This window comes from Crocodylus siamensis, chromosome 5 (assembly GCF_052110815.1).
Source record: "Crocodylus siamensis isolate JL-2025a chromosome 5, ASM5211081v1, whole genome shotgun sequence".
NCBI lineage: Eukaryota > Metazoa > Chordata > Crocodylia > Crocodylidae > Crocodylus > Crocodylus siamensis.
Window position 1 is genome coordinate 29,112,188 of NC_143399.1, and position 12,514 is coordinate 29,124,701.

The 12,514-nt window shown below is 40.0% G+C and overlaps 1 protein-coding gene across 1 annotated transcript in view; it reads right to left on the reverse strand.

The window, feature by feature from the left end:
• Positions 1–5,764: 5,764 nt before the first annotated feature.
• Positions 5,765–12,514, reverse strand: part of SELENOF (selenoprotein F) — a 54,260-nt gene continuing 47,510 nt past the window's right edge. Inside the window, exons 4-5 of the mRNA XM_090048575.1 lie at positions 9,150–9,199; positions 5,765–6,662 (exon numbers count right to left, since the gene is read on the reverse strand). Of these exons, the coding sequence (XP_089904701.1) occupies positions 6,531–6,662; positions 9,150–9,199 (182 nt within the window). The 3' untranslated portion in view covers positions 5,765–6,530. The remainder of the gene's footprint in view (positions 6,663–9,149; positions 9,200–12,514) is intronic.

Here is a 12,514-nt window from a genome sequence, read left to right on the forward strand (position 1 = left end):
ATTTAAAGTCAAGGTCTGGGGGAAGCAAAAGTTCTCCTTTTCTGACTTTGCACTGTTTTTTACAATAGTGATTTTCACTCATTCCTGCTGATCAGGTGGAAGCGGTTCTCTTTCTCCCGCCCGTTTCTCCATTTCTGGGTAAGCAGCCTTGGTGAATGCCCAAGAACCTTGTCACTGCCTTTGGCACCAGGCTATGTGGCTTCAGTGGTTCCCTTCTGCCTGCTCTTTTGTTCTCATTTTGCTCTGGGGGATTCCAGAATGAAGACCAGACAAAAATGAATGCTGCCTCTGCAAGTATTACCTCCTCCTCTTACAGCTATGGGCTTGTACCACGTGCATGACAAGCCCATGCACAAGATCCCTTGCCCTGCTTGTAGGGAAATGGAAGGCGTGAAAGGGGTAGGATGCTACAGAAGTAAGGGCCTTCTTTGCCCTTTCTGACTGGGGAATTACTTGTTCCATCTGCTCTGTGGGTGGACACTGATCACCTGGTTCATAACTTTTTCTCTAGACCATGCTTGGGTATGAAGTGCCTTTGCTGGTAAACATTATTGTGCATGATGAACTTAATTCCAGATGGGTACAAGTATGTGTGCAAGAGTACCAATACATACCACCGTATTACAAAAGGACTGTGACAAAAAGGATCCTGAAAAGCCGCCGTCATGGTAGCCCACAGCAGTTCTGGATATGTTGAGCATTGCACTGCAAACGTGTTATCCACTTATTCCAATATCCTTCCCTTGCTGCGTTCCTTTTGTAGAAACCAGCAAATATTTTCTTAGATGAATTTGCAATAAGATTGATTTGCTCTATGCTTCCAGCTGTGATTTATAATGGAATTACACAAATGTAAATCTTCAGATGAAAGTTTAGATGATGAACCCTCAATGCTGTGCTTTAAGCTGCTGGCTCATGGATACAACTCCTTACTTGCTGTTATGAGTTGATCAAAGCTATTAAAAGTCAGTTAAACTGAGATGAAGGCAGAAGTAACCCCAGCCTTTGGGGGCCAGAAGGTGAGTTGCTGACAGTTTGATCGTTACATTTTTATTATGCTATGAAAGGGAAACCTCTCTCCTCTTCTAGTTGCTGAACTCAAAGTACTTTGTCCTTTTCCTTTAAAACAAAACAAAACAAACAAAAAACTACACAATGGACCAAGGGAAGTGGTGCTGGCTCCTACCCTGGGGGTCTTTAAGAGGAGGCTGGATGTATACCTTGCTGGGGTCGTTTGTCTCCAGTACTCTTTCCTGCCATAGAAGGGGGTTGGACTAGATGATCTGCTCAGGTCCCTTCTGACCCTAGAAACTAAGAAATTATGAAACCCCATACCCCCCTACCATATACATGAGAGACTTAATTTTGACCTATTATGCAATCATTTCTGGGTACACTATGCAAACACATACAAATCAGGGCAATAATATTTTTTGAAATAAAATTAAAATGTTATTATAGATGTTTGATTTTACTATATAATTTGGTTTTTTTTCTGGTTCCAAGATGGCAAACCCCCTTTCCAAAAGGAATACTTCTAGGGGAAAGGGAAGGACGTCCAGTTCCAAGGTGGTGACCAGGGGGCAGAGCTACCCTTACGGCCCTCAATGGCTCACCAAAACTTAAGTGGCCCAACAAATTATTGCCTGCCCTTGGGGTACAGGGATGTCTGCAGTAAGTTTTTGGCACTTGTGGGCATAACTGAAGGGTTGTATGGGCAAGCAACCTGACTGTCCCTAGATTTCTGGTAGACTTGCAGAGTCTATGATCAAACCTGCATCACTCTGTCTTGATTTCTGTTATTAGACATCACAGCTTTAACACTGATAGTACTTTGCATGGCTCTGTGCTGCCAAATTTGTTCAGTGTGGGGTTCATTAGAGGTGTTTCTTGGGGCAGAGTACCTGTATTCCCAGCCACTAGTTTTCTGATCTAGTTAGTCTATAAAGTGCAAATCTACCCTGCCTTCTGTCTGTTGTCCTTGCCATATACACACCTAAGTATTACGGCAGCCCCAGGAAAATGACCCAACAGTTTCTGCTTCTTTTCAAGCCTATGTAGCCTAGCGCACTGAAATACAAATGTAGAGAAACTGCCACAGTGATGGATGATTGATCTTACAATGCCATAAATGCTGCTTTGTATCAGGGTCTATTAGTATGAGTGTGTCTGGTATGTGTTCCTACTGCTAAGTAATTGTTTTCCTGAGAGTATATGTGCATAGATTAGAAAAACAGAGCTGGGAACACCACCTCCTGCCCATGCAGCATTTCTCAAGATCTGTGAAGTGGGTTTTCTCTACACCTGGGTAGAGATATTTTAAAACTTCCACTCCAGACAAATACAGGTACTCAGCCGCACAGCAGACAAAACATGCTTTCTGACTCGGGAGTTGTACACTAATCTGGAGTCTCAATGAGGTTGGGAAAATAAATTCAACTTTGTTGTAGGTGAGATTAGAAGAGAAGCATTTCACTCCCTCCTTGGTTGTGATCCAGGAACCTCAGCAGGTTGTGGAGAGATCTAAGCACCACCAGGGGCAGTTACAATGCACCAAGCAGCAAATGGAACAATTTCTAGATCCCTGTTATCCCACAGTAGGTCATTTACAAAGATTGGCCAATGGGCCTTGTTCAGTTCCAGGAACTGGTTTGAAAGGCATAACCTGATATGCTCAGATACTGTTTGAACCAGTATCTAATATTCTATTTGCACAATGATTTCAAACACAAGTACAGTTTTTACTAAGTCCCCAGGATGTTTGGTTTTTTTAACTTGCTCATTTAATAGTTAGCTGAATCCGTTCAGAAAAATAATCATTTAAAATGTTCCTCTTCTGGCATGGGGCTTTTTGTTGCACATCACTTGCCAATATTTAATGAATGACCTAGTTGCGTTATGCCTAAACTACTGAACTGTAATTAATATAAAAGTGCCTTTGTTAGGAAAGACAACCTACTGAACAATAGTGGGTCAATACTGCAAGGAATCAATAAGCTGCACTATCCATCTCTTATCATCTTAGTCACTGCTTGTCTCAGACATTTTGGCTTTGCTTAGAAGCAATTGCATGTTTTGCTCAGAATAACCAGGCTTGTTTTGGCTTGGGGATCACCAACCAGCAGATCAGCTCAATGAAATGCAGCTTCCATGAGTTAAGTGCTGTATTTTTAGTGCGACAGAGAGGCTATTAGCAATGTTCTGATTTTGGCCCTTGAATCCATCTACAAAAACATGCCAAGATGGTATTAAAAATCTGTCTTCCTTTCTGTAAGAGAGAAAAAATACCTACACTTCTCAGGAAGGGAAGGTTACTTTCTTTAAACTACCTTGAAATGGCAAATACTGCCACTGGAGTTGAAGTTCCTTGTTAACCCTTGGAATGATGCAAAATTATTACTGCCTTTGCTTCCGTTCTACTTGGCTTGCACTGAGGGTTATCCACTCCCTTTTTTTGCTAGTTTCATCCTGTTACATGCCAAGCTACAGGAACAAGTAACTTGCATTGTCAAGGCTCTCTCCAAGCATGGACTAGAAACCTTGAGCCAGATCCACTTTCTCCTGGGGGCTGCTTTGCACTATTCCAGTAATGCAAGACAGCCCTCTGAGCTGCTGGCTGAAGGCCTATTTGAGGACCCCTTCATGGATTTCAGTTGCAGAGGCAGCAGCTTAGCCAGCTCTTCAGATTCAAGCATAAATTAACCAGCTTGGCTGGAAGCAGAATGTCCCAAGTATCAAGAATGTACAGCGGCAGCAAAGCTACCTCTTTTTTTTTTAATTCCTTTTGGTTTAGGACCGAAGCTTCATAAACCAATTTGATCTAAATCAGTTAAGCCTGATGCTGCATTAAACCAGGTTTATCTTAAACCACTTTCAGCTATTTTGAAACTGGTTTATGTGCACTGAATTTCTGTTCTGTTACAAGTTTAAACCATATTCTGATCACTTAAACTAGTTTATGTGTAACTTCTGTCCCTAACCTTCCTCATTGCCAGACATCTATCTGCTAAGCTCTCCTTTGCTGCAGACTCATTCTTTGTCTCCCAGCCAACAATAACATTCAGATTTAAGAAAATGTGAAGTGTTACCTGTAGCAGTACAGCGACTGTCTGCCTGCCACTAGCAGACTGGAGGCACTTGTTCTTCCTTTGAGGCCAGTCTGTTACTATAAAACATGTCTTAACCTTCAAGCAGGTCAATGAGAGACCGTGGTAGCTCTCAGGCCTGCAACTGTCTAGGTCAGGGGCAAGACAATATCCAGAGTCAAATACTGACCCTTTGTACTTTGTGCTAAAGAGCCAAGCTTTCAAATGTAGAGTTGTCAGACTCATGACCATCAGGAGGTATAACATCCACTGGTAGGCAAATAAAATGTATGATAAACTACTGACATGTATTTTGGCAGCACCCAACAAAATGCTGTCAGCTACCATCTACTCACCTCCCCACTTACCTTTCTTCTGATTTGGTTTCATTACTTCTAAGATTCCGACCTTCAGCTTTATTTGACCTGCCATCTTCATTCATTAATATTAACTGGTCTTGAAGTATATCTCCTTCTGATCTCTGTTTTCCTAACCCCTAATGCCAGGATGACTTCCTTCAGTTCGTTCATTTCCACCCCCATCCTTTCCTCCATGCTTATTCAGCTAGGAACAAGGTAGGTCTGAAAATAACTTTACCACATTTCCTCCACAAACCCTCTCTTTGAAGAGAAAAAAATTAGAAGTATTATGACATGATCACTTGTCCACAGTGACTCCAGTTCATTTTCTGATTTTACTCGCATACGTTCTTCCCCTCAGAGTAACTTTCCCATCTTAAAAACAATGACCATCCCTGATCTTGCTTTCCCAACTACTGTTGTATCCCCTTCTTATCTCTAACATGCTCTCTGGTGTTCTCATTCCTCCAATTACATCTTAAATCCCTTCCAGTCCAGCTGCCAAATTGTGCACTCAACTGAAACTGCTCACACCTCTTCCTAGGTTAGAACCACCTCACCTTTTTTGACTTGCTAGCCACCTTCCAGTCAAACATATCCATTTGAAATCCTATAGTCTCCTTTTGGCTTCCATGTCTTAACTTAATGCTCTTTTGGAGGATCCTCCACTTTCTGAAGGTGGTTCACAGGGTTCTGATCACGGTTATTTTCTCTCTATGTACCGTATCTCTGTATAATCTCATCTACAAATTCGACTGCTGATTACTCAGATCTTTATGATGACTTCTTTATGTTGGCCTGTTTGTCTATATCTGGCTGTCTTGGAATCCAAAGCTGTTTTGGTTGTATTGTGCTTCAAGCTGACAGGCTTCCATGCAAAGTCCAAGTGTGGTAACCTTTTGCATACTTACTAAAAAATGTTGGGGGGACATGAGGAGCATGGGGAAGGATTCCTTCTTTGCCCTCTAGGCTGAGGTTTCATGGTTCTAATCAATCAACAGGGTAGCACACAGTATGTGTATTTGAACTCTGTCTCCTCTTTCCTGGAAACTGGCCAACAAAGTGCTGACTGTGCAGGTTGCCTCCAGATGCAAATTAATCCAAAAACCTTAAAGCACATGAAGTGGAAGAACATGTCTGCTAATTAATTTGCAGCTTCAAAAATTCAATTTTCATGCATTATCCTTGCTATTGTTCACTTACTTTTTTAACCAGTTAAACTCACCATGGGTTTCCGTGGTTTTAATTAAAAAGGGGAAAATACATTTCTAAACAGAAATAAACTGGTTACAAACTCGTGCAATAACCAAACATTTGCAGTAATTTTGTGAAAGTGATTTATTTCCAGCTCAAAATTAGTTTTTCTCCTTTACCTCATGCCTCTTGTAGCAAAGTAAAACACTCAGTGCAAAGCACACTGGTATCAGACTTGCACATACCTTTTCAGGTTTTCTATGAAGTCTTCACTAAAGTGTACCTACATAATGTTTCACATCACTCCAGAGCACAGGTTCCTTCATCATTACTCCCAAACCCTTTGAAACCAGGCATTATAAAGACCCTTATTTAAAAAAAAACAACAACAAAACTCCCCAAAAAGGCTTGGAAATACAAAATGCAAGAGGGCACAAGCAGACAAGTCTCTTTGGGAGAGAGAGAACATCTCATTTGGTTAAGACTTCCTGTACAAAGAGCAGCATACAAAAAAAAGCATGGTAATCATCTCAATTATATGAAGATGCTGTCTAGGTTTAAGGGTTTGTTTGTAAAAACTAGTCCAATTATAACACAACTCTGGTATTTGTATAATTAACAAAGTTTGTAACAAAGCATTTAATTAGTGATATGCATGCTAAAAGCTGAAATGTACTAGGACAAGCTATTTATTCAGTTTGCTAACATGTCAAATACGTGCTGTGCTGAAGTTTCCACTCCTAATTAAAAGATATTTAGTACCACATGAATATGAGATCTTTTAGAATTAATGCAAAGGCTGGAATGATTTTCCAGGCACAGCACACTTTATCTGAGAAGATTACCATGATGAAAAATTTAAATGAGAGAGGTATGCTGAAAGCAGTAAGATTTATATACGTTCTAGTTTTTCACTCAGGAATTCTTCTACACTATCCGTGTTCCACTTGAGGATGCTCAGTTCTTCAGCAATGTTCCCAGTGTCATCCAACAGCTTTAGTACAGGGTCAGAACCACGCACATACTGCAAGGAGAAAAAAGGAAATACTTTTTCAACTGGCAATCACATTCTTCCCCCATTCTCCACCTCAGATACTTCCCCACAATTCAGTTTATTTAAAACCACTGTGGTTTATATCAGCTAGAAGACAAAGATGCACCTTATAAACTCACTCAGGGGTATCAAACTCACTTTGTGCCCTAGGCTAGATCCAGCCTAAGGCACAAGGAAGCAGCAGAAGCAGCTCCAGCTCCATCTTGTACCATGTGGTGGTGATGGCAGAAGTCCTGGCTCCAATCCAGGACATGGGGCACAGAGCAGTACCCCTGGCTTGACCTGAAACCTCCGCTGCAGCATGCTGTGTGCTGTGGTGGCAGCTCCAGCATGTGGCAGGGGTTGGCAGCCATGATAACAGCTAAAGCAGTCAGAGGGAGACTGGAGCTGTGTTAGCTCTGGCTCACTCTCTTGCCATATCCACCAGGGCTGGACAGCTTGGCATCCTGTGGCAGGTCTGGCCTGCAGGCCGTATGTTTGACCCCCCCCCCCCCGACTAATTAAATTAGGCATTCATGGCACCTGATAGGTGCATCTTTACCCTGCCTTCTGCTTGACTTCAGACCATCATTGCTAACTACCTCTTTCTGGTTTATATCAGTTCTGGGTTTTTTGTTTACTTGTTTTTATACTAAGGTGTAAACACCGCCCCCTTCACTAATATTACATTTTAAAATTCTGATACTTAATGAGTATTTTACCCAAAGAACCTTGTCTGCCTATGTCCTTAGACCAACATGGCTACAACCTATACACCTGATACTTAATGAGAGCATTAAAGTTGATATTTGTTAGATTCAGGTCATTAAAGCTGCACTGGGGGGTATTTATGCTTAGAATTAAAACAAACAACAACCCAGATCCTTCTTTACTTGCTGCTTTATTCACTGCTGCAGATGATTAGTTAAGGCTGGAAGCAATTCAGTTAAACAAAGAAGCTAACAGCAAACACCTTTTTATGCATATGGAGTTTACTCCATCAATGAAGCTAAAGCAGCTAAGCATCCTCATTACCTTAACAATAAATTTCAGAGTAGAAAGTTATCTAAGCCATAGTTTCTCAACCTGTGGTAGGTGTACCCCTGGGGGTACACAAGATAGGCAGAGGGTATGCGGGTATCCCAACACACCCTCTCTCTTGCCCTCTTTTCCTCTCTCTCTTGCCCTTCCTCCTCTCAAAACTATGGTAAAAATTTGGTGTGCCACACACTGCATGGCACTTTAAATTCTCCAGTAATAATTTGGTGTGCCATGCTTTGCACAGCGCTGGGTTCAGCACACCTAGCTTTGGCCAACACCACCTCTAGCCTAGGTACGTACTTGAGTTGTGCACCCCTGGTGTAAAAGGTGGCAGCTCTACCCACACCAGATCAGACATCTGTCATGTTGCAGCCCTATATACACAGTGCTTCTTCCAACATATGGCACATATTAGTCTATAAATATAAAGTCCCCTGGAAAATTGAATGTTGGGGTACTGATTAACATTTTCAGAATTTAGGGGTACTTGCTGCTTAGAAGATAGAGAAACACTGATCTCAGCAACACTGAGTAAGCACCACTTTCTTCAGGTGCTCAGCCTGCATTTCAGCCTTGGGCTTTTACCTAGTCCTCATTTTCACAAGTGTGATGGCTACAAGTGAAATGGAATAGATGGCAGGCACTTCCGTTAGACAATTCAGCAGGGGATGGGAGAGGACAGGAAGCTGGTATTTTACTTCAGTTGTTAAAATAATTATAGTTTAAATTACTGCATCCTGGTATCTTACCAGGCCATTAACTGACTTTCTCCTTTCCCATACAGCTAAGTGCTTTTTTCCCACTGCTTAATTATATATACAATTTAATATAGATAATTTTTAGTTACTCCCGGTCATCTCACCTTGAACACCAGGTCAAAGCTGTACTGTAAATTGCATCCACGCAGGCAATGCTCTATCTGCTGCTAATGACTAATATGACTTGCTAGTTAAATACTCCTTTTTACTATATGCCCTATTGGGCCTTCTAAAGTGTGACACTGGAAAGGAAGGCTTTTAATTGGCATAGAGTTTTTCAAAATTGAAAGTTTCTAGAGTGATTCCGTTAGGGATGTTATACTTTTTTTCCTCCTGTAAAGTTTTCCTAGGTTTATTTGCTTTTGTTCCGTATTAAGCTAACTAATCCCACAGGTTTTTTGGGTAAATTTTAGAAATCAACATCTATTGGGAGCATCAAGTAGCAGCACATCAGAGCAATAAATGAGACATATATATATTCAGTCTGTCTTTTTGGAGGTGGGTCAGAGCTCCTGCTACTGAGTTTAAAATCAGCACTCTTTCAGATGCACCCATATCCTTTATCAAGGGGTTAGGCATAAACACATATTGAATAGTTTGTGGAAGGAATGGTTTTATGTACACTGAATTCCTCTTAACAGCTAGAATTTAAAATGAAGGGAGAAAAATCATTACTCACTTTGATTTGCAGTCCCCTGAACAGTTTGGGCTTGTCACTCCTGACAAAAGCTAAAGTAAGGGGGAAAGAACAGAAAAATCAACTGAAATAGCAGTTCTATGAAAAGCACAGGTCTCCTCCTCCTGCCTTACTGTATATGGCATCCCATTTGAAAGGTAAATTTAATTTTTCTAGTCTTACTTCTTTAGAATGATGAATGTTTCAGGAGCCACCTATCTGTACAAGTGTTCAAATTCTTTCCCTTAAACAATCACACAGAAGAATACATTTTACTTGAGAAAAGACATGCGTCTGCCCATAGTACTTTGAATGTGCTTCATACATCTGCCTGAATTTTTGCAAATGCTTGACTGGCCTTGGATCATTGTGCTTTCAATGTTTGCTTGTACAAATGACAGTATTCAGGAGATTTGTTGTATGGTTGATGGCCACCTAGTGTTAGTACAAGATGCTAATGTGCAGGAACATGACTGACACTTGGCTGAGCCAATGCATTCCTTTTTTTGTGAGGGAAGTTAGTGGAGAAAGCAAGGATTCCTCCAGGTAACACACAGGATATATTTAAGAGGCAGTGTGAGGTAGCATGGATACAAAATATTTTGTGAAGGAAGGACAAGATTATTTAAAAAATAAAGTTGTGTATAACTCTCATGCTTCTAGTGATTAACACAAATTGGATACATAACATAAATTTTACAAAGAAGGATACTGAAAACACAGGGATGATTTTTTCTGGCATTGAAAGTGTTTAAGGTTAGGCTCCCTAACCTTTTTTCCCTATAAATTCCATAGTTTTCCCTATAAATCCATGTAATAAGTATGCATGCCAGAACAATGTCAAGTGACGACAGTCAAGGTGCTCTGTTAGCGGGGCTCTGATGGTGTGTATTGGGTAAAATTGTACCCCCTTTCTCAGGATAAGTAGTGTTGAATTTTTCCTGAGATGCAGTTGCCCTACTTCTGCATGGAGATGTCTAGAGACCAGAATGTCAAATGTTTGGTTCCCATAGCAATCATAAGATGACATCTTTATAACCATCCTGTTTGTATTGCTATGGATTGTGTTGCCTTTAATATCTCCTCAGTACTGAGTGTGCAGTGGCAAAATTACAGTTCCTTTGGGAACCATAATTCCCACACTTTCTCGATGAGACAGTTCATGGTACAAATCAAATTCAGGTGCTATGGCTGTAGTGTGCACTACAGTGTGCAGAATTTCCACAAGGTAACAAGCTCTCAGAGGTAGCAGGTTCCTCAACGTGATATTGGGGGGAGGGGTAAGAGTTAAGTTTACCTTAATTCATTTTGTAAAATAATACTGCAAACATCTAATAGCTAACAATTTTAAAAGCAGCTGCTGAGAGTAATTGGTACTGGCTGCTGCACCCTGTTCAGCTCAAAAGATCAGAATTGATTTTCCAAAGTCTCTTCATTTCAGTATTCATTTGTTCCTTGTGCCTTTAGTTATGTAAGCTTGCCTTTCATTAATCGATAGTGAAATACAAAAATAAATTACAAGATATGTTTTTTTTGCCATGATTTCTATCTGTAAAACATTCTCGAGCAGGTTGGAATACTTCACTGAGTTTTTCTACAGCTCTTCTTCACTGAAATCTAAAACTCCAATAGCTTTCCAGGACCACTGAGGTAAAAAAAAAAAGAGAGGCCATATTCAGTAATCAGCATGCTGGAAAAAAAAATGCAAAACTTACTCAACAGAAGATCATGAATAGGTTAACAAAATGGATATGGTTTTAGAAGCAAATTTGACTAGGTAGCTTGACTGCATTAAAGAATAGCTACAAAATACCAAAAACGTTTTTAAGGGTTAACTTGGCTTAGAGCTCTTTTGGCTTTAACAGGTGTGAAAAGTTGTTAATTGATACCTGAAAGCAGGCTCAGCTGGAATTGAGCTGGCCATGCTCTGGCTGCTGTAGGGGAGAGAAGGAACAGACCTGCATATAATGTGAACAGATTAAGTGGAAGGAAAGAAAAGCTGGATCTGCTACAGCTTTGTTACACCATTATCTTAAAAGTAACCATTACATTTTCATAGCAATGTCAAGGATCTAAACCAGTGAAGATTAAGATGTTTTATGGAACACACTTTTTTAAATACTTTAGATAGCTGGTACCAACTGTTTACTCTTAACATAACATTTCATTGTAATGCTGAATGTATAAGGCTTTTTGTGGTTTGGTAGAAATTAATTCTAAACAAACCGGTGCTTCGAGATGAATGCTGTAAACACTTCACAAATGCAACATGCAAGTGTCTAACTTATTTAGATGACTTGCTGAGAGTTACATAAACAAATGCTAGCTGGAGATTCATAAAAAATTTTGACAAAAAGAACATCCTTTTTATTTCCTCCATAGACCTACATTGTAGGGGTCAAATGCAATTGAACCTTTTTGAGTAGAACTGACAATTAAGGGTGCCTACAGAGGTAATATACCATTATTTAAATATGCCTTAAGTTTTCCTCAGCCTTGAGAAGATTTATTCCACAGTAGAAAGGAGTTTGGACCATCAATGTCCATCCATATACACTGGGGGAGACCAGAATTGTTTCCATAAACATGGAACAAGCAGGCATCTTGACATTAAGAGGCTATATTGTCTGTGGAATAGGAGTCAGATCTGGGGTACAGACAGGCAAAACCCACTTTAAACTATACCTCTTTACTATATCATGCTTGCTCTTAGATTGGTATAAGAAGAGCTGTAACCGTAATCCTGTTTCATTCAGGTTTAAATTATCTCAATTAATGTATTATAGCTACTTCCTTTCTATGTAAATGAACTGATAAACTACAACATGTTTTGGTAAACTTATGTACCCAGCTTATTTTAAATGTTCTTAATACAAATAATTTTAAAGTGCACATTTCCCTTTTTGATTTTCATCTCTGATTTCCAATTTCCATTCAAATGCAGCTTGACATAAACATACTACTTCTATTTTTTTAAGTTTCTCACTTTTCTATTACATTTAAAAACTACAATTTTTAATTTTTACATTTTACTCGATGTGAAGCTTTAAATGTGTACCAAGACAGCATATGCTTTAATTAGAAAAAGTAGTGTAAATTAAGTATAAGGCTATACTTGGCTTCGAAGCAACAACTTCAATGGGTACCAGTGAATGATAAATTTAAATCAAGTCAGCTCTGAGGGTTTGAGGCACTTTCTAACACTAGGCTTATGTGAACCAGCTGTACATGTGCTCATTCACTGGCAGGCTTGGATACCAAGGGTAACACACTGGAGCTATTGGCCACAGAAAACGACATTTCAGGTTAAGAACTCCAGACCAATCCTCTAGGTTGTTTGTCTAGGGAAAGGGGCAAGAGGACATTTA